Source organism: Hyphopichia burtonii (genome assembly GCF_001661395.1).
Source record: "Hyphopichia burtonii NRRL Y-1933 unplaced genomic scaffold HYPBUscaffold_2, whole genome shotgun sequence".
Classification (NCBI taxonomy): Eukaryota; Fungi; Ascomycota; class Pichiomycetes; order Serinales; family Debaryomycetaceae; genus Hyphopichia; species Hyphopichia burtonii.
In genome coordinates, this window is record NW_017963729.1 from 776,097 (window position 1) to 801,227 (window position 25,131).

The 25,131-nt window shown below is 34.4% G+C and overlaps 13 protein-coding genes and 2 non-coding genes across 15 annotated transcripts; 6 read left to right on the forward strand and 9 right to left on the reverse strand.

Annotated features, from left to right (window-relative positions):
- Positions 1-483: 483 nt before the first annotated feature.
- On the reverse strand, positions 484-607 carry HYPBUDRAFT_t64. The gene has a single exon. It is a non-coding gene; the product is annotated as a tRNA-Ile (tRNA).
- Positions 608-741: 134 nt separating this feature from the next.
- Positions 742-945, forward strand: HYPBUDRAFT_4754 (uncharacterized protein; the record flags this gene model as incomplete). Its single annotated transcript, XM_020223456.1, has 1 exon — positions 742-945. A coding segment is annotated over one exon (204 nt), but the record flags the coding sequence as incomplete, so codon positions are not given.
- Positions 946-2,656: 1,711 nt separating this feature from the next.
- MSS4 (1-phosphatidylinositol-4-phosphate 5-kinase) lies at positions 2,657-3,922 on the reverse strand (the record flags this gene model as incomplete). The annotated part of the gene is made up of 1 exon (XM_020222143.1): positions 2,657-3,922. One exon carries the CDS (start codon positions 3,920-3,922, stop codon positions 2,657-2,659), a length of 1,266 nt encoding a protein of 421 aa, XP_020077736.1.
- A 1,659-nt stretch (positions 3,923-5,581) lies between these two features.
- On the forward strand, positions 5,582-6,460 carry HYPBUDRAFT_10117 (uncharacterized protein; the record flags this gene model as incomplete). Its single annotated transcript, XM_020218102.1, has 2 exons — positions 5,582-6,427; positions 6,451-6,460. The coding sequence occupies exons 1-2, from the start codon at positions 5,592-5,594 to the stop codon at positions 6,458-6,460; spliced, it is 846 nt and encodes a 281-aa protein (XP_020077737.1). The 5' UTR covers positions 5,582-5,591.
- A 50-nt stretch (positions 6,461-6,510) lies between these two features.
- HYPBUDRAFT_95058 (uncharacterized protein) lies at positions 6,511-7,536 on the reverse strand (the record flags this gene model as incomplete). The annotated part of the gene is made up of 1 exon (XM_020223934.1): positions 6,511-7,536. A coding segment is annotated over one exon (1,026 nt), but the record flags the coding sequence as incomplete, so codon positions are not given.
- Positions 7,537-7,785: 249 nt separating this feature from the next.
- Positions 7,786-8,774, reverse strand: HYPBUDRAFT_160537 (acetate uptake transporter family protein; the record flags this gene model as incomplete). Its single annotated transcript, XM_020222492.1, has 2 exons — positions 7,786-8,707; positions 8,738-8,774. The coding sequence occupies 2 exons, from the start codon at positions 8,772-8,774 to the stop codon at positions 7,995-7,997; spliced, it is 750 nt and encodes a 249-aa protein (XP_020077739.1). The 3' UTR covers positions 7,786-7,994.
- A 40-nt stretch (positions 8,775-8,814) lies between these two features.
- On the forward strand, positions 8,815-9,454 carry HYPBUDRAFT_190433 (uncharacterized protein). The gene has a single exon (XM_020222937.1). The coding sequence runs from the start codon at positions 9,050-9,052 to the stop codon at positions 9,380-9,382; it is 333 nt and encodes a 110-aa protein (XP_020077740.1). The 5' UTR covers positions 8,815-9,049; the 3' UTR covers positions 9,383-9,454.
- Positions 9,455-10,914: 1,460 nt separating this feature from the next.
- Positions 10,915-10,988, forward strand: HYPBUDRAFT_t39. The gene has a single exon. It is a non-coding gene; the product is annotated as a tRNA-Val (tRNA).
- Positions 10,989-11,075: 87 nt separating this feature from the next.
- HYPBUDRAFT_190447 (uncharacterized protein) lies at positions 11,076-11,998 on the reverse strand (the record flags this gene model as incomplete). Its single annotated transcript, XM_020222938.1, has 1 exon — positions 11,076-11,998. A coding segment is annotated over one exon (479 nt), but the record flags the coding sequence as incomplete, so codon positions are not given.
- Positions 11,112-11,468, forward strand: HYPBUDRAFT_104443 (uncharacterized protein; the record flags this gene model as incomplete). Its single annotated transcript, XM_020218343.1, has 1 exon — positions 11,112-11,468. The coding sequence occupies one exon, from the start codon at positions 11,112-11,114 to the stop codon at positions 11,466-11,468; it is 357 nt and encodes a 118-aa protein (XP_020077742.1).
- A 2,590-nt stretch (positions 11,999-14,588) lies between the features above and the next one.
- AYR1 (acylglycerone-phosphate reductase) lies at positions 14,589-15,758 on the forward strand. The gene has a single exon (XM_020220811.1). It carries the CDS (start codon positions 14,838-14,840, stop codon positions 15,714-15,716), a length of 879 nt encoding a protein of 292 aa, XP_020077743.1. The 5' UTR covers positions 14,589-14,837; the 3' UTR covers positions 15,717-15,758.
- A 61-nt stretch (positions 15,759-15,819) lies between these two features.
- Positions 15,820-17,232, reverse strand: HYPBUDRAFT_155738 (Gfo/Idh/MocA family protein; the record flags this gene model as incomplete). Its single annotated transcript, XM_020222144.1, has 3 exons — positions 15,820-16,004; positions 16,263-17,150; positions 17,175-17,232. 3 exons carry the CDS (start codon positions 17,230-17,232, stop codon positions 15,820-15,822), a joined length of 1,131 nt encoding a protein of 376 aa, XP_020077744.1.
- Positions 17,233-17,613: 381 nt separating this feature from the next.
- On the reverse strand, positions 17,614-20,034 carry HYPBUDRAFT_160539 (uncharacterized protein). The gene is made up of 2 exons (XM_020222493.1): positions 18,273-20,034; positions 17,614-18,173 (listed from the first exon to the last, which is right to left on the reverse strand). Exons 1-2 carry the CDS (start codon positions 19,936-19,938, stop codon positions 17,725-17,727), a joined length of 2,115 nt encoding a protein of 704 aa, XP_020077745.1. The 5' UTR covers positions 19,939-20,034; the 3' UTR covers positions 17,614-17,724.
- Positions 20,035-20,219: 185 nt separating this feature from the next.
- KGD1 (alpha-ketoglutarate dehydrogenase) lies at positions 20,220-23,410 on the reverse strand. Its single transcript, XM_020220812.1, has one exon. The coding sequence runs from the start codon at positions 23,341-23,343 to the stop codon at positions 20,332-20,334; it is 3,012 nt and encodes a 1,003-aa protein (XP_020077746.1). The 5' UTR covers positions 23,344-23,410; the 3' UTR covers positions 20,220-20,331.
- Positions 23,411-24,205: 795 nt separating this feature from the next.
- PAM17 (Pam17p) lies at positions 24,206-25,044 on the reverse strand. The gene has a single exon (XM_020220813.1). The coding sequence runs from the start codon at positions 24,742-24,744 to the stop codon at positions 24,211-24,213; it is 534 nt and encodes a 177-aa protein (XP_020077747.1). The 5' UTR covers positions 24,745-25,044; the 3' UTR covers positions 24,206-24,210.
- Between the last annotated feature and the right edge of the window lie 87 nt (positions 25,045-25,131).

Below are 25,131 nucleotides of genomic sequence, written 5' to 3' on the forward strand. Positions count from 1 at the left end.
TTTGTGCATATACTACACTGATCTTACGTTCGGCTCTATTGAACTAAATAATAAGAGCGAAGCTCGTATACCTATTACCACAACGGTATCGATTGTCTTTTATCTATACTTGAGCTACCCAGGCGTAATTGAGATAAGTTTCTTCTCAAAAATAATTCTTCATCAAGGGAACTTATTGGTTACTTGATCTATCTCAGTTGTATATTAATCCCTTTTTTTTTATATTTGGTATATTACATTCGCCGATCATCGATAGTGAATAACTAACTAGTATCACTAACTAGTATCACTAACTAGTATCAAATTTTCAGTTATGAAATCCCGTTTTCAAAGCTTAGCTCATTAATTGGGGGTAAGGATCATTATTTGTCTTAATATAGGGGACTTTTTTGAGTGAATCTACCATATGTTAAAAAAAAAATGTTGATATATTGCTTTCCCATTGAGAATTAGATCACTTCAATGAACAATCTTCAAAAAAAATGCTCCTGGAGGGGATTGAACCCACGACCGTCGCGTTCCTCACACGACCGTGACTTATGGTATAACCAATATCGTCGTAACACGGCTATAAGCACGAAGCGCTAAACCTCTGCGCCACAGGAGCACTGCACGGATTCGAACCGGCAACACAAGCTTCGGGAAAGTGGAAAAACCAACTACGCCAAATGCTAATTTCCGCTCAAAATTGATTTTTAACTTAATATCAAATGGCATTAAGTTTTAAACATGTTTGAATAGAGATTTTTAAAAAAATCTACAATGCAATTCAAATCTGTTGTTATCGCTTTAACTGCCGTCTCTGCCGTCTCTGCTGCTAACGCTTCCAACGGTACCAATGGTACCAACGGTACCTCCAGCTCTTCTTCTGACTCTGGTGCTGGTGCTGTTGGTGCCGGTTTATTCGGTGCTGCCGCTGCTGCTGGTGTTGCTTTATTATTATAAGTTGATTAATTTATAGACAACTCTTAATATACACTTAATCTGTTAAAAAAAAAAAAAAAATAAAAATCTAAGCTTTCTTTGTATTTCTAACGATTTTTCTAATATATTCTAGTTGAAAACCTACTTTGCTTTTCTTAGAAGCATTTTTGAACGTTTCAAACATTTTTTCGAAAGACTAAAGAAAAAACCAATATCGACTGAATCAAAGCATTTTTCTACATACTGGTTGTGTAGTATGTTCACTAAACTAGTTTCAGATCAAAGTATCAATTTGAGTGTTAGAACATGCTTGGGACAGAAAGTTCACTGAGATGATTCATGTATTCTTTTCAATATAATTATCATCATGAATCAATTGCTAAAAGTTTCTATGAAGCTTTAGATGAATCCCATTTCTTTAATACTAGACTGTTCTGAAGGAACTATCCCAAGGTGGCCGTCTTTCATTTGGACCTAATTAACTAACTCATTTGAAATTCTGAAAGTCCTACAGGGAGGAGTTTGATTAAATTTGATATGATTCGAAAGTGCTAATGCTAGCGAGTTATGAGGAAACGCTCTTACTAGCCGTTGATTTGTCCTCCAGCAGCTTTTGTCTTTTTATTTAATATACTTTTGTTTATGTTCAGTAGAGTAATATAAAAGAAAAAGAAAAGTAAAAATAAGTAATTTTAACCTTGTGCTTAATTTAAATTGTGAGTTCAAAAGGACACGCGAGAATGGTTATGTGGCATGAAGTAAAAGTCTACGATTTTCTGATAAATCAAGTTTAGACTGATTCCTTTAACCAAATGTGAGGTGTAGCGAGATATAGATTCCTGATTTAATCCACGAGTTTTTAAGAACTTCGAGTTTTTAATTTAAAAGCTGCTCTGTAAAGACAATCACTTTAGATAAGGAAATTACTAGCTCCGGCTTATTTCATAGAGGCAGGCCAAATTAACTCGCTAAAAAGGAGGAAGGAACGGTAGAATTGGCTGCAAATTGAAACTGAGAAGCGCCTTGTTCTCAAATGGAAAGACTTTTATTAAAAAAGAAGTCTTACCCAGCTTACTAAATAAAGAACATCGATGGTATTACATTAGAAAAAATAATTGTCAAGTATGTTAATTTGAGTATACTCCTTTCAAGAGAGGTTTGGGCTGTCTGTTTTGGCCTTTCAATTTATTTACCTCAGATGCTTTTCTCAATGTGCAGCTTGTCTAAGTTGCAGGCAAATTTTTACACCTGGTACTCCAGACTAGGTTGCAAAAACCTCTGACGATAGAGGATCCCACTGGCTAAACAGAAACGTCTAGATAGCTGGTATCTCATGGTTTGTTCTTTTTTTATTTATTTGTTGTGGTTTTACTTTTTCTTTTGCATTTGTCCTCGTATTCAATTATATAGGGCTTTTTTTAAAACTACAAATAGAAATAACTCATAAAAAATGTATTGTAGAGCATACACTAGTTATAATGACTTAACAACGTATGAACTAAGCGACTGAATAAATAGAAATGCAAGATGTAACTTTTAGCTTTTTGTTTTTAAAAGAAGAGTAGAGGAATTGAAATGAATTAAAAAATCTTAAAAAAAAAAAAAAAAACACACACATAAGATTGAAGCAAGAAGTGAAAAGAATGAAAAGCGAAGAGAAGAAGAGAAGAAAAGAATATGCAAAATTAGTTGAATTTTAATTAAGTTTTTAATTTTAATTAATTTTTTAACTTTAATTAATTTTTTGTTTGACTTTGGAGGTACCATCTTTAATAAATTTTAAAAATCTATCACCGTATTCATTTGCTGGTAATGCAGAAATGGTTGATCTTTGATGGCCTAAAGATCTCCAAAAAGTTTCTAATTTTTTCTTTGTTGAATAATTAGTTAAACAATCTATAATACCTAAATAATAAATTTCATTTAAAGGTTCATTTAACTCATTAGTTGATCTTATACCACCATCATGACCATAAAAAACATATTTTGATCTACCAGGATAAACATTAGTTGGTAAATCATTTTCACGATCAATATCTCTGGGATTAGTTTTAATCAATTCAAATTTATCGGAAGATTTTGGATCAAAAACAGATAATTTTTCAAAATTTGAATTGTTACCCTTTTTAACGTCATGAATACCTAATAATAAAGAATAATCCATTACATTAATTTTTTTTAATAATTTAACATCGGATTCTAATTGTTTGAAAAATAAACTTTTTTTATTTGGACCAAATTTAATTGAATCATTTCTTTCCAAAAAATTTAAATCTTTTAAAGTTAAACTAGATAAATCTTCCTTATTCGAATTAATTTTGGTAGTACGACCCCAGGTAGAACCTTTCAAATCATATTTTAAATGAATATCACGATGAGGAGGAAATAAATTATTCATGACAATAAAATGAATTTTTTTACTACCAGTTAAAAATGGCATTTTAACTCGATGTAAGCCATAAAATTGAGATATAAGAGTATTTGGATTTTCTTTAACATGATTATAATAATCTTTTAAGATTCTCCTTAACTGTTTATGTTCAGAATGATGAATAGTTTTAATGATAAAACGATAGTCTCTTGAATAATAGAAAAATGATCCACTTTTACCAGGAGAACCTAATTCGGATAAAATATATTTACCAGTGATTGAAACAAGATAATCAGCAGGATCTAAACCAAACATATTTCTTAATTCTCTAAAAACTTCGGGACAGTAATCTTTAAATTTAAAATCATATTTTGAACTTGGAGTTAATTCACTCCCATCCATATTAAAAGATAATTTTTTAGTTGATTTAAAATCTTCATCATTTAATTTTTTCATTATACCGGAGCAACGACTTACAGCAACTCTAATACCGGTTAACATATTATAAGCCATTACAAAATTTTCATGACCTTCACTAATTTTATTACCAACTAAAACTTTTTCATCTTCTAAAAATTCTTTACGTTTCTTTTTGATATTTCTTTTAACGAGAATTGAATTTCTCATTCTTAAAATTTCAGAATTAGTTGAATCATGACTTGATAATTTTGGTTGATTATTATAAGAAGGGAAGGTTGATCTCGAAATTGGAGGTTTAAAAGAATGATCATTCTTTGATAAATCACAAGATTGATTATGGGGAGAAGTATGTCTCCTTGAAGATATTTTTGATTCATTTTCATCGATTAATCGATTGAGTACGTTATTTTTGGTACCTTCTTCCTTAATAGTTATATCGTCATTTATATTGGTGTTAAGAGGGTCAATTTCATTGATTAATTTTTTCTTGAAAGATTTAATAGTATTTGTTGGAGTTGAATTTTCATTAATTGATTCGTTCAAAGGTATTGTAGAACTAGTTGAATTATTTATTGGTTGTTGAATATTATTACGCTCTTCAATTGAAGAAGGCAGGGTATCATTAGTTAAATCAGATGCATCTGATCTAGATACTTTGAATGAGGTTGATGTAGGTGTAGACGGAGTATTATTAGTGTAAGTACTAGTATGTTCTTTATCATGATTTATTCCAACATTATTAATATTTACCGAAACAGTTATATTATTGGAATCTTCATCTTCATTTAATGACTTATAAAGCGAAGAATTCAATTCCTGGTTATTGAATGCTGACATGTATTCCTCCGGTGGTCCCTTTGGTAATGCTTTATATGCTATATCCACCATTTTTAAAAATTCATAATAATTTGGGCGGTTAACCAAAACAACTAAAGAAAGAAAAGAAAAGAAAGCAAATTTAAAAACAAATTAAAACAAACTGAGCAAATGGATCACCGACTTCAACTAGATCAACTGGTAATGCAAAACTTATGACGAGCCCTTGGTCTATGGCGATGGATTAGTTGAAATGGCCAGCTTAAGAGGTGATGATTTTAAAATGGTATGTGGTTTTTTTTCTTTCCTTCTAAACACAAATGGTTTGAGGTTGTCCTGTGTGCAGTACCCCCTTCCAATCGAGAATTAGTCGATACACCCTCGGATCTCTCGCTTAACCTGCAAAACTTCGGTTAAGGAAGGTTTATTTCAATACTAAGAATAGCAGAGTATAGCATAGGCATATAGATAGAAAACCGGTCTAGAGTAGAGCGGTAGTAGAGTTTAATCGTTAATGAATAGCATATGGTAGGCTTTAATTAGGTGAACAGTATAGTAGTAGACTGGTGTATTGCATGGTAGAGTATATATTGGTATATGCTTTAGTAGTATGCTCATAGTAGTTATAGTATGATGAAGTATGAACAGAAGTATTAGATCTGTGCCTAGAGGTCAGTGAATAGGCTGTTGCAAAAAGATAAGTATGACAGTTACAAAAAGATATAGTATGACTGTTACAAAAGATATAGCATGACTGTTATAAACAACAGTAAGACTGTTGCAGACAGATATACTGTGACAGATATAGTATAGTAGGAAAGTATGTCAGTATGTCAGTATAGTACGTCAGTATGGTATCAGAAGGTGATTCAGCCTTGGGTTTTGCAGCCTTCTAAAATGGGCGGCGGTGTACGGGGGTCATCGGATTTAGGTTTTATCGGATCGAGAGCCATCGCTTCGGCATGCCGACAGATCAAGCATTTAAATATCAGCCAGCCAATCCATTAAATTGAAGTCATAGAATATTACCTATAGAAGATAGGATATAGAGTCGTATAGAATGGGGTTGTTTAATAGAGTGTTTGGGAGTTCGGAGGAAAGTAAGAGTCGAGAAATTCAAGCAAAAGGCTTTGAAATATCGAGCTGTTCTGATCAATGTGATGACTGTATTGGCAAATTCCCAAAATCAATTAAAGTTGAAGAAGAAGCCAATCTCTGGAACTCAACTAATCCTTACGGTTTACATATAGTGGTTGCCACCGGGAAGACCGACTGGCCCCACGATGCTACTGGAGTAAGTAAGACCTTAGCACATTCGGTAGCAAAATATGCATCTAAGTATGAGACAAAATTTAATTTTGGTGTTGATTCTAGTAAAATTAAAGTGACTGTTGGATCTATTAGTTCAAAACAATTTGAATCCAATGAAGATTACATAAATGGTACTGTAGGAGATGTTTTATTATTGCCATTTTTCATTTGGATAAAGAACTTGAATATGAACGATGTTGAACAAGTTTTAAATTTGGTGATTGCAAATTTAATTGATGCAAGAGCACAATCAATCAAGCCAATTTTAAATTATCAAGAATTCCCGAATATAAAAATTGAAATTGACGAAAATGATTCTCATATCTTTTTATGTTCTCATAAAACTAGGGATAAAAGATGCGGTTTAACTGCTCCAATTATGAAGAAGGAAATGGATATTTATTTAAGGGATTTAGGCAAATATAGAGATTTTGATGATGTGAGACCTGGTGGGGTCTCAGTTTCTTTTATTAATCATATTGGAGGTCATAAATATGCTGCTAATGTACTTATATATTTAAAAAATGGTAAAAATATTTGGTTAGCAAATTGTAAACCAAATAATGTTAAACCAATAATTGATGAGTGTATATTAAATGGTGGTAAAGTTTGGCCTGATAAAATAAGAATAATTCAAAAATTTAATTCTATTAGTTGGTAAGTTTAGTGAAAAATTTTAATACGTTAATTCTTTTTTCAATTGAGTCAATGCTTGTTGATTTTAAATTAGAACTGTTCCCAAGCATTCTTTGTAATCTTTCTAATTCTTTTTCAAAATATATTTCTTCTCCGTTCATTATCTTATTGATCAATTTTTTATAATAAATAATCATTTTATCATTGGTAACCCTTTTATCAATTATATTATTGAAATTTTGTAAGAAATCAATACTACTACTGCCGCTATAATTTCGTTCAAGATATTCATCGATTATTTCAATTCTACCGGCACTTGGTAATAACCTGCCCTTTTTATCTCGATGTAATGCAAAATTTTTATTCAAGTATCCGATTATACTTTCGATATCGAAATTCCCTTCATATAGTTCAGGTCTACGATATCCATCAACTATTCTATTAGAATCAAATATAAATAATTGTGGATACTTGTAAATTCCAAATTGCTTAATCAATTTTTCACTAGGTGATTCATCAACGAGAACTTTCCCAAATTGAATACTAGAATTATCATTAGCGTAAACATTTGATAATTTTTCAAATATTAAATCACTTTTAGTACATTTAACACAATTTTTCTCTTTAGTAAAATAAATAAAACTTGGTACTTTATTATCAAGGACTTCGCTTTGGAAATTCAAATCGTGTAATTTCTTAATACTGCTGATATAAGGTTTAGTTTCTAATCTAACTCCACTCACTTGTTGGATGAAATTACTCAAACTTTCTAAATCTCTTGATCCTTCATAATCAATAACTTCTTCTCCGTGAAACATTCGTATCATTGGGAAGCCAGGAATATCATATTTCTTCACCATTCGTTTCCCATCCTTATCTCCATTGATCTTCATAACCGATACCTCTTCAACCCCAGCGTATAAATCGGCCAACTCTTCGTAGATTGGTGACAATTTAGTACAATGCCTACACCAATCGGCATAGAATTCCACCAAACAGTACTTTCCTGACTCCACTACTTCCAGCTTGAAGTTTTTATCGTTGACTTGCACGACATTCCCGGCACTAGCAATGCCTATTAAAAGCAAGATTAGTATGTAGAGCTTCATTCTTACTGCCGTTTTCGCTATTGATTCGGTGGTACGAAGTGCTCAAAGAGACTTCGATTTGTTGATCAGTTTGATTTTCCGGGTTGTGTGCAGGACTTCTTTACCACCAATATCCCCGGATGTCCACCGGGTATAAAGATGCTCCAATTTTTTGGAAAAGTATATAAACTCGAGCCGGTACTTAAAATTTGGACGGTTACGAAGTTTGCTTGATGACTGGTGTTTGATTTCAATCGAAAGAGCCTTTTCAAAAGGAGTTTTTGGCTGATATTACGCATTTTGCAACAGTACGTATATTAACTAAGAAGTGAAAAAAATTAGAAAGGTGAAAAAAATGATGAAAGGATGAAGTGAAATAGTGAAAAAGTGGAAAAGTGACGAAACGAAGAAATAAATGAATGAATTGGCTAATTAGATTTGGTAAGAGGAATTGAATGGGCTGTAAAGTAGGAGTTTTTCGAATTGGCAACCCCAGAGAAAGCATTATACCAGGCAATCAAGGCAGTTATAACCCCAAAGACACCACCGGCTTTATGGGTGTTGGTGCTCCCACTTAACTCACTGGCAGCTAATAAGATAAAAGTCAAGTCTAGAAAGACAAATAAGGAAAAGAATGCCACGGTTGATTTCATGGTTACCAAAACCAAAATAAAGGTAAAGATGGCCCAACCAATTAAAAAGAATCCGATTGCATTATTCATCATCAACTCATCTTCATAAGCTTCGGAAATACCAAAAGCTTTTAAGAAAAGGCAACTATAAGATAACCAAAAGGCACCGTAACTGGTTAAAGCAGTACCCCCAAAAGTATTACCAATTAATAATTCCCAACAACCACACAAGAACTGAATGGCACCACCATAGAAAACCGACAAGCTAATCACCACATTAGGAGTACTGATTCCCATTGCACCAGCGTTATAAAGAGATAATACAAACGTAGTTAAAGCAAAACAAGATAACCCTAAAGGAGCAGGATTACCAAATTCATAAGGCGAAGGAACAGCTAACCCAGGATTCAAAGTCCCACCAAAAGCCTGGGATAATTCATTTCTCCAGTATTTCTTATTACCAATAATCACGTATTCATTTGAGTCTCCGGATAAATGAACTTTACCCACTGGTAAATCGGAAAAGGAACTCAAATCACCTTTACTAGAGTTTATTGACTGTTCGGAATGAGACATGACTGATGGACTATCATTAAACCACTCCGATTATCCATGGAAATACCTCCAGATATAAATACCCAAGAAGAATTTTACTTAGTGTTACCAAACTCGGAAAAAGGAATACCTGCTCTGCAGAATCAATGGCACGTTAACGACTGCATAAGCTGGACTTCAGTGGGCCACTTACTACTACAAAATAACACTACCCACTCCACATTTCAAAGAGGAGAGTAGCTGCTAACCTTACGGCATAAACAATATTCTGATTGTTTACTGGCTGGAAAACTCTTATGGTGCTTCGCTTTTATTATTTTCATTATTCGTTTTATTATTTTAGATTCCCATTTCACAATCTGCATACTCCACTTGTTGCGGTGCAATTCCTGATCTGTCCCATCTTCACCCTCATCTTCAACTTCGTGTTGGTGGTGTTTGACCTTCGATCAATCTTCAGATTAAACGTATATGCAATTTTGCTAAAATGCATACAGTTGCAACGGTCATATAAGCTTGTTTTCGACGCTTTTAGTGTATGTGGTGTATGGGTCTGTCTCTCTGTCTCTCCGAGTTTGTGCCAGCAGTTAATCCGACTGTTCGCCGAGATGGATATCGAAAGAATCTAAGGCTATAGTGGTTGATTGGTTGGACTGAAATCGACCGAGACTCCGTGGAAGCTGACCTTTTGGATGTGGATTACTGGAGTCTACTTAGATTGAAATATGGGAATAGCAAGACGAGAATATCGGAGTCGAGGGTCGTTTCTCCACCTCAGCCAAGGACGATTGTAGTCTGCATGATTAGCACTTCTGAATCAGTACAGTCCATGAAAGAAGTTGTCAGACAATAGTGACTACTGGTCCTTGGTGTGGGGTTGTACTGTCTAAGAGAATACTCATTTGCAACCTTGTTTCTTGATCTGGAACACAAGCATGGAAAACTCTTGAGCTGACAACTCGTTACTTCCATTGCTATTTGATTTCTACGGTGCTTTCCCGGGCACCCAAGGAATTCAAAGAGTGAATACTCGTTCGTGGTGTATAATCAGTCCAAGCATGTAATTATTCCAGGAATGAACGATCCACAAGCCCTTCCGTTATTCATATCGATTTTACCTTGATAATTTTCCCACTAAGCACCTACAAACTAGTACGAATTATTGAACTATGACTCAGATCAAGGTCCTTCAATGGGCTTATCCTTTACAATTATCAGCACAGTATAACGACACTCCTGGTCTGATCCCGTATGAATCAGATGAAAGATGTTTTCGCTAAGCTTGAAAGGGAGTTATTCAAGCATAAAGATCGAAAGGACGAGACCACCAGCACCGACATTTATTCAGTCTTGGTATGTCACCTTTTACTTGAAGTGCCCGTCAACCCAATTGGCATTGCACATCTAGAATCAAATCTTTTATCTTCGAAACTAAATTAATCTATCAATACCACATAATACAAACCCAAAAAAAGACATTTGTCCTAGTTCCAATAAACCCATTTCGAATCATTGATGCTCTAAAGTATCCAAATTTAGCCATTGATGGTTATATCGCTATATCTTTGTTTTCAATATGTACTCTTTGTTGACTTCTATAAGATACGTCATGGAGCCAAGGTTTACATAGATCCCACATGATTCTTTTGAAAGATCAGGACTTTGGACATTGCAATTCGGCTGCGAAAAAATAGGCATCCTCTAGCTTAATTTTAGTCGTTTGTCTGGTAGAACTTTCTCCTATCCCACATTCAATGTGCTTTCTTGAATATCTTCTTTCAAGGTGTTAAATGTAAGTGTCGTACGCTAGAAAATTGATTTTATAGCCACTTCTCCACAATGCGTGTAATTTAATATTCTTTCCTTATCGTGTTTTGTATTACCTGATAAATCTATAAACCGACCGTCACTCTACATTTCAATAATTGTACAAACAAAGACGGGAGTTCGGTCGAAAATATTTTTTAAGCGATATTTCAATTTTGGGTTTTCCTTTAGAGCCAAGAATTATACGGCTTTTTTTCCATTCTAATTAGACCAGTATAGTATTGTAAATCGTTCCAAAAACTATTAAATTAAAAACTTTTTATCGTTACGTGTTTTAACTTACATCCAAGTAGATATTTGGATATTAAACTAGGACCCATTTTTCTTCATCAAAGGTTTTGTGGTCTAGTTGGTTATGGCATCTGCTTAACACGCAGAACGTCCCCAGTTCGATCCTGGGCAAAATCATTTGATTTTTTTGTTTTTACAAAAACTTTGCAACTGAGAATCAGTTCATTTTCCTTTTTCATTTTTTTTTTTGAAAAGCATTTGATTCGTTTATTCTACAGCTATCCAACAAGCATTACTGTCATGTTAGCGTCTTTTAAGCCTTTAGTCAAATCAACTCCTCTTTTGGTTAGAAGGCTTTCGACGGGCACTCCCGTATCTCAAAAACTTGAACTAACTTTCTTCACCAAAGCAACATGTATGTTATGTACTAATGCTAGAGGTGTCTTACTAGACACTTTGAAAGACGATTCAATGAAAGATAAGGATCTTAACTTGAAAATAGTTGACATTATGAAACCAGAAAACTCTGAAGCTTTTGATGCGTACTGTTTCGATGTGCCTGTCTTGCACGTTGATAGATCAAATCAGACAAAACCGGTCAAATTTATGCATTACTTCTACAATGAAAAATTATTGGAAGAGTTTAATAAAGAATGATTTCAAGAAACTAGAGAAATATTTTAAACAAAGATCTATTCAGCTGGGCCTTCACTTTCTACGACCATATTTAAATTTTTTAGCCGGCTTTGGCGGCAGATCAAGATTCTCGAATGAAAAATCGTCCTCTTCTGGAGAAAGGTTTCTCTTTTCCTTTTTAGATTTCACACTCTTTGAAAGTTGCGATATTGTTTCCTCATTAGAAGAGAACTTATTTTTGTCTTTTGTTCGTGGTTGTGAAGGTTCTGTTTTAGCAACCTGAGTTTGAGATTTCTTGGGATCGGCGTCTTTAGCTTTTAATCTTAATTCTAAAGATTTATTTTTATTCTTTTCTTCCTCTAACTGTTCTTCTAAGTGCTTCAAGTCAATTTTGATTTGCTTCATCAGGCTTTTCAATTCATAAACCTCATTCGCCTTGGCTTTATTCAAGGCAACTTCTTGTATATAATTTTCATTGTGCTTTTCAGAATTGACCTTAGTGAGGTTGAGTTTCGTTTCTAGATTTTTAATACAGACTTCTTTGTCCTTTATTGTATTCCTTAGGTCTTGAATTTTAGTTTCGAAGGCCTCCTTTTCATTTTGATTTAAACACTTTTGAACTACTAAATCCTTGGAGTACAACTCAAGCTTTTCTTCTATCAGTTTAATGAGATCTCTGCTCATGTTAACTTGATTCTTTTCTTGATTGATGAGATTTTTAGCTTCTGAAAGATCATTTTTATATTTAAGTAGCTCCTTCGAGTTGGCTTTAGCAGTATCCTCTAGATTATGTATTATGTCAATTTTTCCACTCATTTCTGACTTCAAGGAAGAAACTGCTTTCTCCAAAATCGTTTTACTTTTTTGCAAGCTTTCCATTTCTCTGGATAAATCTTCGAATTTCTGAGAAAGCTGTTCGTTAGCAATTTGTAAGACATTTTTCTCTTTCTTGAATTTTTCTAAAGCTTCACTTGAGAAGTTGCTTTTATTAAGTTTTATTTGAAGTGCCAGGTTTTCTTTTTTAAGCTTTGCTCTCTCTTCGTTAGTTGCCTGAACTAGATGTTTGTTCGAAATCAATTTAGATTCCATCTCCGAAGTGTACTTTACTTTATCATCATATAAATTTCTGACTTCCACCTTATGTGAATCGTTTAAATCGTTAAAATCACTCCTCACTTTATTCATTGAGATTTGAGATTTTTCAAGCTGCTCTTTTAAATAAGCATTTTCAGCTTCAAGAGAGATTATTTTTCTATTCAAAGGATCAATATTATTTATGGATTCATTCAATTGAATTTGCAAAAGATCCTTTTGTTGGATCAATTCGTCGAACTTCTTATTCACGCAATCGGACTTAGTCAAATATTCTGATTGGAGATTTTTAAGCAAGTCTATAACTTCTTTTGAATTGGTAGATGATTTTTGTAGTAATTTCTCAAAATTTGCACTTTTTTCATGTATGGTTGCAAAATTTCGGGTGAGAACAGTTATTTTCAAGTCAGTTACAGCCTCTAAAATCTCACGTACTTCATTTTTCCATGGTTGAAACTCAGTGATGAATTTTTCAATTGAAGCTTCGTTCAGCTTAACGAGAGAATGATAATCAACTATACTGCTCCGTGTTTCTGTCTGATTGTTATTCAAAGAGTCAAACGAATTCTGCAATTGTGTTTGAAAAACTGTTGAAGAATCTTTGAGTGATTTCACCAAATGTTCCTTAGTAGCATCGATATTTGTCAAAACAAGAGACCGGATTGAACCATCTAGAACCGTTTTTAAAATTTCCTCAACCCCTTTCGAAAAATCCGAGACCGTTTCGTTGAATTTCTTTGTCATTTCCAAAACCTGCTTGTCTGAATTACTGCTTTTCAATTTCTCTTCAGAAAGTTTACCCGATAGCTCGTCAACTAGTGACTTTAGATTTTCAGACTTCATGACTTCTTTTTGAAGTTTGAGCTTATAGTTTCTAAATCCCAACCGGTAAGTTGTTAATTTTGAGATACTTTCTTTAACTTTTTTCTGTAATTCGGTTATTTTTTGTTTATTAAACTCATTCGTACCCTTAACTGATTCAAGTTTGTCATTGAGAAGCGACTTTTCATTTTGAAGATCCGTAAGATTTTGTTTCATACCATCAGTGATGTTAATCAACTTTTCTGATCTCTCGGATGTTTTTTTTAAAATGTATGTAGCCGATGTTAAAGCCAGAACTTTAGCATCGAGTTCTTTAGTGACAATTTGAAGTTCCTTCTCAAGATGTTTACACTTCTGTTCCAAGGTCTGGATAAGCTGTGTATAGCAGCTGGTGATACTGGTATCTCTTTCATTATACAAACCAAAGCTCCCACCTACCTCCACTGGATGACCAGGGGTTACTAAGTCGCTGGGCTCAAGTTCCAGATGTTCTATTCTACCATCAAATGCCTCATCTTCTTCACACTTTTGAGAATCGTCCTTCTCTGTCTCAATCAGAGGTTGGCGGCTAATATGACAAGGCGCTAAACCACCTTCCACTCTAAAGCCCTCTGCTCCATACCGGTGACTTTCCCCCAAATCCCCATTAGAACGAGAATTGCCTTCAAAGAGCCTTGTACTTCTGTGAATGAGAGAATGCTTCAGAAGGAAACCTCGTGATAGCTGGGATGAGGAGGCGACAAAGGGGGCGACAAACTTGGGTGCAGAGCTGAGAATCCTTTCTGGCTGGCCAATGCTTTCTTTCTTGATACTGGTAGTTGTATCGGGAGAGTTTGTCTTCTCATTAGGAGGTGTATGCAAATCTTTACTGGATTCCGAGCTAGAAGTATCTGGATTGACCTCTCGCTCAGCAAAATTGGACTGAGCGTCAATCATCTTATGTACCAGCTTATTGGGGGATAAATCCTTGAAGAAACTGCTCATGATGGAAGGGATATGGAAGATAAAGTGGTGTTTTGCAACAATTGCGATAGGTAACATTACTTTTTTTTTAAACTGTCACCGCACAACTTCCGCCATTCTACATCACTGACATTTAGTAAATACCTACAAAAAGAGGTAAGAACGTTCAATTAAAGGGTTTAAAGTTAAGAAATAGGGTTCAGAGTTCAAAGTTCGAAGTCCAAAGGTCCAAGACTAGAGTTCCAAGTCCAAAGTCCAGAGTTCAAAGGTCAATAAGCCAATACAAACCGTGAAAGACGAGTACAGAACAAACATAAAGGGAACGGTGTACTGGCCAAGGTATCGGGACTAAGTCTGAAGGGTGCAATCACATGATACTTCTCTTAATCTTGTTATCTAAGGGAAAGTTGTAGCAAAGCGAGGTTTAGTCGGAAGTAGGGAGCAAAAAAAATGAGACGCTAAAAAGAGATGGCCAAAGGAGGATTAGTGTGATTAGGAAAACAACCAACAAGAATGTCAATTAATCGCCAAAAGACAGCTTTAGTGACCGGAGCATCTTCAGGAATAGGATATGCCACTGCCATTGAATTATCCAAGCGTGGGTACCAAGTTTACGCTGGTGCTCGTCGATTAGAGCCAATGGAGCTGTTGAAAAAATACGGAATAATGCCAATTCAACTTGATGTATCATCAATTAAGAGTGTTATTGAAGCCAGGGATAAGATTAATGAGGAAACAGGAGGATATTTGGATGTTTTATATAATAATGCTGGTCAATCATGCACTTTCCCATCATTGGATGTGACTGATGAAGTATTTAAGCAATGTTATGAAGTGAATGTTTTTGGACCAATGAGAATGGTCAGAGAATTTAGAAAATTGATAATTAATGCTAAGGGAGTGATTGGATTTACTGGTAGCTTAAGTGCATTGTTACCATTTCCATTTTCTAGTGTTTATTCATCTACCAAAGCTGCCATTCATCAATATGCTTCTACTTTGGCACTCGAAATGAAACCTTTTGGGGTAAGAGTGGTTAATATAGTTACTGGTGGGGTTAGCACCAATATCGCTGATACTAGACCATTACCAGAAGGTTCTATTTATAGCGTGGAAGGAATGAAGGAAGCAATGAAGGAAAGACAACAGATGGCAGTCCGTAATAAACCAATGGATGCCGACAAGTACGCCAAACAAGTTGTTGATGATTTTGAGAGAATTGGTTGGTTTACATTATTTTCAAATGTGTATAGGGGAAGTCAAACGGTATTAGTTAGATTTGTGTCGATATTACCAAGAGGTTTGCTTGAATGGGGGTTAATACGTAAATTTTTATTAACCAATGTCTTCCAAACCATCAGAGAGAAATATTCCAAAACCAAAATTGAGTAAGTATTATTTTTGTATATTCAAATAAAATATGATATAAAGGCATATAGTAGACATAACAAAATTGCAAAAAAAAAAAAAAAAAAGAAAAAGCAAAAAAAAAGGCTCAAACATCATCAACGGCTTGTACGTACTGAGGTAACCCAGTGTCAATACTTTCAATAACCGCGTTAATGACCAAAAGAGCACTCAAAGCGTCTTCACCAGAACATTTACAAGTAGTTTCTTCATTCTTTAATAATTTGATAAAATGATCCAATTGCAAATCAAAAGGCTTTGGTTTTTCTAAATCTTCCGCTTTGGTATAAGAAGAAGATGAAGAGTAATTACCGATGATTGGAATTTGATTATGGTGAGAATCCAAAGAAGAAGGAGGAGAAATCATACCAAAATCATCAAATCCATCATTATTAGAAGGCTTATTTGTAGAAGTAGTAATTCCATTCTTGTCGACAATATCCATTAATTCATCATCAGCAAAGTTGGATTTACTTTCGTGAGACATCTTAATTTGTTCTTCAGAAATTGGGCTCAACCAAGAACGTTGACTTGGAGGTAAATTTTGTTGATGGTATAATTTTAAATCAGGTAAGGATAAGGTACCTTCACTACCAAAGATTCTATAAATACCTTGGATTGAATCATTAAAAGGAATCGTTGGGTTTTCCCCAGTACCAACTTCAAAAGAAAACGGAGAAGTAACATTATCAGAACAAATAAAAGTCCCACAACAACCATTAGCAAAACGTAAAGTTAAACTAGCACCCTCATCAACCAATTTATCTGAATCTTCCGATGAATTGGATGATGATCTTTGTTTTGGAAGTAATTCTGCATAAACTTTAACAATAGGGCCAATCAAGTATTGTAATAAATCTAAATCATGAATTAGATTAATTAATAAAGTACCACCACCTAATTCTTTTGACGATCTCCAAGGTTTTTCATCAAAATACAGTTGTGGTTTACGCAAAGACCAAGTACCTTGAATAGCAATCAAGTTGCCTAATCGATCCAAATTCTCTTTAGTAGCAACTATATATGGGTTGAATCGACGATGATGTCCAATTAATAATTTAACCTTCTGTTGATTGCAATAATCAATAATAACTTTACAGTCTTTTGGAGTTGGGGCCAATGGTTTTTCCATCAAAATATTAATTTTCTTAGCGGCTAGCTTCAATCCCATATCAATATGTGTATGGTTTGGTGTGGCTACAATGGCAGCATCTGGATAACTAACATAATTGGAATCACAATAGTGGAAAAATTCCTCTAAATTTTTGAAAAGACGAACTCCTAATGATTTAGCAACTGCAGGTCCCTTTAATGAATGATCAATGATTGCAACCAATTCAGTGTCATTACGTTGTTGAACATGATTTGCGTGGCGTGGTCCAATTAATCCAGCACCAATAACTATAAATCGAACTTTATCTTTATTGATATCAGAATTGAAACTTGGAATATCGATTACATCTTGAGCGGGTGAAGAAGCATTAAAAGAAACTGGGTACATTATACTTTGTAGTAAAGAACAAATAGCCCCTTTCAATCAACTCAAATCAAGTGGGAAACCTGCACTATTTATACTTGACCACTCTGAAAAGCCCTTAAAACGGCCGCGTTTGAGATTGGGCTGTAAAAACTGAATCTTATCTTATCAGAGAAGGATGTTTTTTTCCACCATTTTTTTTGTTTTGTATGGTAGTGCGGGGGCTTATTGTTTTATCAGAAATCTCGCTGCAAAAAATCCACGTGGTCACAGAACCTCCGTACCTTTTCACAACCAGTACAGTATAGTAGTATATTATATTATAGTATAGCATATTATAGTATATAATATTATATTATATTATAGCATAGTATAGTAGTATTATATTACAGCATATTATAGCATGTTATATTACAGCATATTATAGTATTGTATAAGCATAAGTATAATATTGTACAAGTAGATAAGATTAGTGAATTAGTATAACATGTAGATAATCAAATACAGTATGGTACATTAGATTTTAGCTCTTAAATCATCACTGGTGTCGAATAGCTCATTACATAAATGGTCAACAACACCCCATCCATAACCATTGGCAAATCTTCGACGAACAACAATGTTATTATGAGCATCCGGAGGCAAGCTAACCAAAACTTTACGCCAATTCATATTAGGAGTATGATATTTTTTGGCAATTTTAACTTGTTTATTCATCTTCCAATCGTGGTAATTTAAATAAACTTTCTTACCTTTAGAATCCTCATTAATACTAGAAGGTAAGTTTTCAAAATGATAAAATTTATCATGGAAAATGATTTCATCTCTTGATTCTGGTTCTAAAATGTATTTTGTTTTAGGTATTGGACATAATACAGTATTTATGGCACTTTCAACTGCTGATGCTTTAGGTGGAATGTTCAACGTTTTATTTTCGAAATCAGCATCTTGATAATCTTCACTGTCTTTATTGTTATCATTATCAAAAGAAGTTTCTGTATTAGTTCTTGATTCATCACTCGATTCAGGTTCTTGATGTTTATTAAAAATCTTATAATAATCACTACCTTTTGCCGTGATCTTTAAAAACTTTTTCTCTCTTTTAGTTAATTTCTTCTTCTTATCTTGAAGATTTGTCTTCACACCACCATTCTTATGAGTTTTTGGTTCGAATGGACTTGTGAAATTAAGCCAGAAAAAATCCCAATATTTAGAGGCAATTCCATCTTTAGTTCCTTCCTTTTTATCATCTTCTCCATCAAGACTTTGCTCTTCTTGTTTTCTTTCGTTTTCTTCTGGAACTTCTCCAACTTCTTCACCTCCAGTGTGATCAAGTTTAGTGGTTCTTCGTTCTTTTCTTAATTGAGTGACATCTCCCAATGCTTCATAATCTAAATATAATAATGCACTCGTTCTTAATGGTACTATACCATCATTAATTGCATTTGCATATAACGTTAGTCTTTCGAATTTCTCAATAAAGTTTTGTAATGGATCATCTGGTAAAACCTCTAATAATGGTTTGAAATTACCTCTTTTCTTCATATCATTAGATAGATTAAATTTGAGTTGTTTTGGATTGGGAATTCTCTTCAGTAATGTTAAATCCCTACCGGTTTTACCCAATGTCCCCATATCTAAAAACCAAGATATTAAAAAACTCATTTCACTTAAAACTCCTAATAAAGGAGATGCCATAAAAGTTAAATTAGTTGGTTGAATTTTCCTCTTATCAAAATAATCAACCCCTTCAGTTAATAATAAATGCTTGATTGCATATAATTGGACTAATCCTCCTAACGAATGGCCAATAAAACTAATTTTATCGATTTGATAATCTTGGTCTTCAGTCATGGTTTTAATTAAATCCTTTAAATAATTACTAACGTTAATGCCTAATTTCTTAACTCCTCTTTCAGTCTTACCAGCGTTTTCTTTGAAACCTTTCACAACAACATTTTCTTCAACATTTGATTCAATAGTATCCTTTAAATATAACATATCTGCAGTTAAATTGGAAAAAATCCCATGGGTCACGATAACTAAATGAATGGGTTTATGGGGATCTTTAGGCCTTGTTGCCCATAAATCTTCAACTAATTGTTTATCAATCGTTAAATTTGGATTAGTCGATTTACCTAATTTGTTATCATGGTTATCATCACTATTACGCACACTATTACCCATTCCTGGTAATATCAGAGTCCCACTTTTCAAATCCCGATTAATCAGACTCAATGAATACTGCAAAGCGCCCGTATTAATATTTCTCATCTCATGAATATCATCTCCAATCATAAAATCATATAGTATCGATGTATTCCTGGTTATAACAATTTGTGACACAACATCAATACTCCATCCGTAAACTGGATAATCTTCAACATTCTTTTCAATAAAGGAATTTTCATTCAACTCCAACCTAACATTGAAAGTTTGTCCCGGTTTAATTTGATTTTCAAATACAACCTCTTTATTTATTCCAGCATCGGTTGGTTTAAATGGTCTTCGATGGTCGTAACTATACGGCACAACATGACAATATAAGATGAACGGTCCATTCAACAAATGAATGGCTCTAATAGATGTCTTTTCAATATTCTTAAGTCTAAAATAAATATGGGTTTTCTTGGTGTCAATGTTTTTGTACCGTATCCTATACCGACTTACTCCTCCTATTTTCAAGCTTTCTTTATCCCGGTACCAAAGAAACGGGCCATTATTGGACATGGCTAATTCTAATACTGTTCAAACAAGTAATTTCGATTATTCAAAAGCTGTTTAAACTTGTTCAACTCGATTATACTGTGATGTTTTCTGTCAGTTCTCAAATGGCCGTCCCCTCCGGCATGAAAAAAAAAAAAATATACGGGGAGCGATGCTTCGATAAGAGTCCAGTTTTCGACCGCGCGCATGCTCGTCTGACAACTTGTGCTCTCTAACAAAGTTGACAGAAGGACACTGACAGAATTACAAGGATTAGAATAAATAACTAAATATGTATTATGGGTGTAAAAGAAAACCTATAGACTCAAAACAGAGACAGTAATCAAATAAAAAGAATAGGTAGAAGCAAGAATAGTAATAAATATATATATATATAGAGTTGACTCTTTAATGCATTTAGTTTTGGAAAACTTCATTCAAGAAAGTTTCTTCTTCAGCATTGTGCATAGCTTTAGTACCAGCAGCAATAGAAGCAGAAGGATCACGACCGGCATAACGTAAAGATAAGTCTTTGTGGTTTTCAGTTTCAGCCAAAACGGTTTCTAAACGAGGAGCAGCAAATGAATAACCACCCATATTCAAAGGTTCTTCTTGACACCAAACCAAATCTTCAAGAGCAGTGAAGCTATCTAAAGATTCACGTAATTGAGCGTATGGGAAAGGATGTAATTGTTCAACTTTAATGAAAGCAGTTGATTTGTCTTCGATTGAAGCACGTTTCTTACTTAAAGCAGTGAAAACTTGACCAGTACAGAGGACAACACGTTTGATTTCTTCTCTAGGAGCAATTGATTGACCTAATTCAGCATCTTCTATAATCCATTGGAAATGAGAATCACCAGTGAATTCTTCTAAACTAGATCTAGCTAATGGATGACGTAATAATTGTTTAGAGAAGAAAAGAGCCAAAGGTTTTCTAAATTGTCTATGCATTTGACGACGTAATAAATGGAATAAGTTAGCAGGAGTGGTTGGATAAGCAACTTGCATGTTACAATCTTGATGTTGACGTTCTAATTTTTCTGGACTTGGGAAATAACGTTGATCTTCATTACATAATTGTAAATATCTTTCAATTCTACCAGAAGAATGTTCTGGACCTTGACCGTCATAACCATGAGGTAAAGATAAAACTAAACCAGAACGTTGTTTCCATTTAGATTCAGCAGCAGCAATGAATTGATCAACAACAACTTGAGCAGTGTTAGCAAAATCACCAAATTGAGCTTCCCATTGAACTAAAGCATCAGGACTAGTTAATGAATAACCATATTCAAAACCCATAACACCATACTCTGATAATGAAGAATTAGAAATAACAAAAGCACCTTGATCTTCACTTAAGTGATTCAATGGAGTATAAGTAGCTTCTGAACTTTGGTCATGTAAGACAGCATGACGTTGAGAGAAAGTACCTCTTTCAACATCTTGACCAGAAACTCTAACATGATAACCTTCTAAAGCTAAAGAACCGAAAGCCAAAGCTTCACCAGTAGCCCAATCAATACCTTCACCACTATCGACAGTCTTTTTTCTATTGTTTAAAATACGTTTCAAGTTACGGTGAATTTCAAAACCTTCTGGAGCTTCAGAAATGGTGGTACCAATTTTTTTCAAAGTATCAGCATCAACAGAAGTTGGTAAATGAGGTAAAACTTCAGTAGCCAATTCTTTTGGAGATTTGAAATCTTCCCAAGGAGTGGTTAACCATTCTCTTGAAGTTGGTTGATATTCTTTTGATTTATCAAAAGATTCATCTAAAAGATTCCAAACCCATTTTTTATGTTCATCAATATCTTCTTTAGTGAAAGTACCTTCTTCAATTAATTGTTTAGTATAGTAATCCAAAACTGATTTCTTTTCAGCAATTTTTTGATACATTAATGGTTGAGTAAAAGCTGGTTGATCAGTTTCGTTGTGACCATATTTACGGTAACCAACAACATCAATTAAGACATCGGAATGGAAAGTTGCTCTCCATTCAGCGGCCAAGTTGAAGACAAAGATAATACCTTCGACATCATCCGCATTAACATGGAAGATTGGGGCATTGATGGCTTTAGCAATATCTGAAGGGTATAAAGTAGATCTAGCAAATCTTGGATCAGTAGTGAAACCAATTTGGTTATTAACAATGATATGAATGGTACCACCAGTTGAGTAAGCAGGTAAATTAGCAAAACCCATAGTCTCGTAAACGACCCCTTGAGCAGAGAAAGCAGCATCACCATGTAATAAAATGGACATAGCACGTTGATATTCACCAATATCATTTTTATATTGTTGAATAGCTCTAGTTTTACCTAAAACAACCCCATCTTCAGCTTCTAAATGAGAAGGATTAGCAACAATTGATAAATTAACGTGTTTACCTGAAGTGGTTGGTCTAGCATAATTCATACCTAAATGATATTTAACATCACCGGAACCTTCATCGAATTCTCTAGAACCAGTGAATTCAGAAAAAATAGATTCATTTGGTTTACGAACAACGTTAGATAACATATTAAGACGACCTCTATGAGGCATACCAATAACAACATCTTCAACACCAAATTCAACTGAGGTATCAATTAAAGCTTTTAAACCAGGAACAATTGATTCAGCCCCTTCCAAACCAAATCTTTTATCATTTGGGAATTTGGTGGCCAAGAAGCTTTCAAAAGAACAAGACCAAATCAAACGATCTAAAACTTGTCTTTTTTGATCAGGAGAATATTTAAAAGGTTGAGGAATTTCAATTCTTTCTCTTAACCAATCACATTGTTCTTTAGAAGGAATATGAATATATTCAACCCCGTAAGTGTTACAGTATAAACGTTCACAACTATCGATAATTTCTCTTAAACTTAAAGTTTTTTTACCGGATTCAGCAAAACGAGGTAAGATACCTGGACCTAAAGTAATTTGTTTATTTAAATCAGCTTCAGTGAAACCGTAATGCTCTAATTTTAATTCTTTTGGAATATCAGATTTATCACCATAAGAAATCCCCAAAGGATCAATTTTAGCCTTTTGATGACCTCTAACTTGATAAGCACGAACCAATAATTGAACCTTTAAATGAGTAACAACATCTTCATTAATTGGAGTTGAATCTGGATCAAATCCAACCCCAGCACCACCGGCAGGAGTTGGAACCAAAGTTGGTGGGGCGGTGAAAGCGCTGGAAGGACTAATATTATTATTTTCAATATTTTTAAAATAAGCATTCCAAGAAACGTGAACACTTGAAGGATCTTTTCTCCAAGCATCATACATTTCATCAACATAGGTAGCATTATTGGTTTGTAAAAAACTATCAGAAGATGAAGCATACTTACGAATTGTGGATGACAAGTACTTTGGTTTGAATTGATTCCTCAACATTTGAGTGCGAGGAACGGCACTTTTAAAAGCTTGAAGCATGTTTTATTTCACCGTTATAAGAATATCTGGATTTAAAAATGACTTTTGATGACTTAAATTAAATCGAAAACTGAAACTAAAGTTGATGTTTTAGTATTGAACTCATCAATGGAATTGGTAATTGATGGGATGCAATATCTAATCGGAAGAACAGTGAAGTAGAAGAAGAAGGAGTAATTTTTTTTTCCCTCTTCAATTAATGAAGTATTTTTGAAAAAGTCGGTGATGCTATAAAAACACTACAAAAACAAAAAAAAAAAAAACAAAAAAAAGGCATTACTATGAGGGTTTTTGTTAGTGGTAAAAAACATGCCCCCGGAAATCAAATGACTACCATGACCCGGAGCTGCGACTGAGACTCACTTCACCACAAGCTGGTTCCGACGAACCCCGGTCGTTTTCACCCATTCATCGGCACAATCCATCATTGACGGCATTTCCGGTAGAGCAGGATAAAAGACACGATCGGGATGACTGAAAGGGTAAAGGATCTGGTATGATTGGCTCTTACACTAGAGTTGCTCATTCTGGTTTACCCCAGGAGAAAATTGAAGACAATCGCTTACTCAGGCTCATTTTGTCTTAGTTCCTATTGGATAGCGAGCGGCGGCCGGATGTCGCGAGTTCCGGGAGGGAACCTACCCTGCCCGCCAATCAAATCCGAACGCGCTCGGAGTCTCTCGGAGTTGTGTTTCAGCAGTGACGGTATGCGCAAGCGAGCGAGTCATCCTTTGGTGCACGGGTGCACGTATAGGTACGGATGTTACCATTAGATGTACAGAGGTTTTATTACAACTGAATAATCCTTTATTACTACCTATGCTATGGAATACCAATCATTAATTCCATTTAAAACTATATACAAAACTAAAGGAACTCTTGTGATTTTCTTCTAAAGGCATTGCAGTCCCTTAACCATTGCTTGTAGTCCTTTAAGGAGTAGATTCTTTCACCGTAATAATCAGGAACTGGGTTTGAAAAAGATTGTGAAGATGGATTTACCCTATTGACTTTAACTTTTTGTAAGAAAATCTTATCCATGGCATTATATTGGGGTAAATGTTTCTTATAAGATAATTTGAAAATAGTATTACCAAAAGTTGGACCCACCAAGTACCCTAATAACCCACCAATCAGTAATAACCCAACAAAGGTAATCATTGGATCCAAACCCAAAATTGGTTTTTCAGGGTCGATCTCAACATTGGCCAACCCTCCTAGGGTCATTAGCACCCCCATAGTACCGGTGACGGCCCCACTACCAACATTAAGACGGTTATTGATTTTTTTCAACCTGAAATATTCGGGCCAATTGATCTTGAAAGTACTGTTTGAGTTGAAACGAACGCTTCTTTGCAACAAGCTTCTATTGAAAATCCCAATGTTTCTGAGGAACATCATCTTACTCTTCTGACTCTTCTATCTATTAAGTTTTTAAATTATCAACTGATAAATCATTTGGTTATCGATTTTTTTTCGTTTTCCTTCGTTCCTTCAAAAGTTTGGTCTCGGACACGCCCGTTCCTCTTCTTCCTCTCTCTCTTTTTTGTCGTCAGATGACTGCTCCAGCCTGCTGCCCTTGTAACTATATACCACTATAACTACCGAAGTTGCTCGATTGACAGCTACCCCAGTTATGCAGTGAAATTGGTTTATAGTTAAATTCTTGTAGACTAAGTGGATAGAACTGGGACGTGCGCCGTACCAATTTCTACTCCTTCGAAAAAAAAAAAAAAAAGCCAGAGGTAAAAAAAAAACCAAAACATCAAATACACTAAAATTGATCTT

Coding starts and splice junctions, on each gene's coding strand:
- HYPBUDRAFT_190433 (XM_020222937.1), top strand. CDS start 9,050: ATGGTGCTTCGCTTTTATTATTTTCATTATTCGTTTTATTATTTTAGA.
- AYR1 (XM_020220811.1), top strand. CDS start 14,838: ATGTCAATTAATCGCCAAAAGACAGCTTTAGTGACCGGAGCATCTTCA.
- HYPBUDRAFT_160539 (XM_020222493.1), bottom strand. CDS start 19,938: ATGTCCAATAATGGCCCGTTTCTTTGGTACCGGGATAAAGAAAGCTTG. Junction 18,174..18,272: donor AAAGATCACGGCAAAAGGTA/GTGATTATTATA, acceptor ATAACAATAAAG/ACAGTGAAGATTATCAAGAT.
- KGD1 (XM_020220812.1), bottom strand. CDS start 23,343: ATGCTTCAAGCTTTTAAAAGTGCCGTTCCTCGCACTCAAATGTTGAGG.
- PAM17 (XM_020220813.1), bottom strand. CDS start 24,744: ATGATGTTCCTCAGAAACATTGGGATTTTCAATAGAAGCTTGTTGCAA.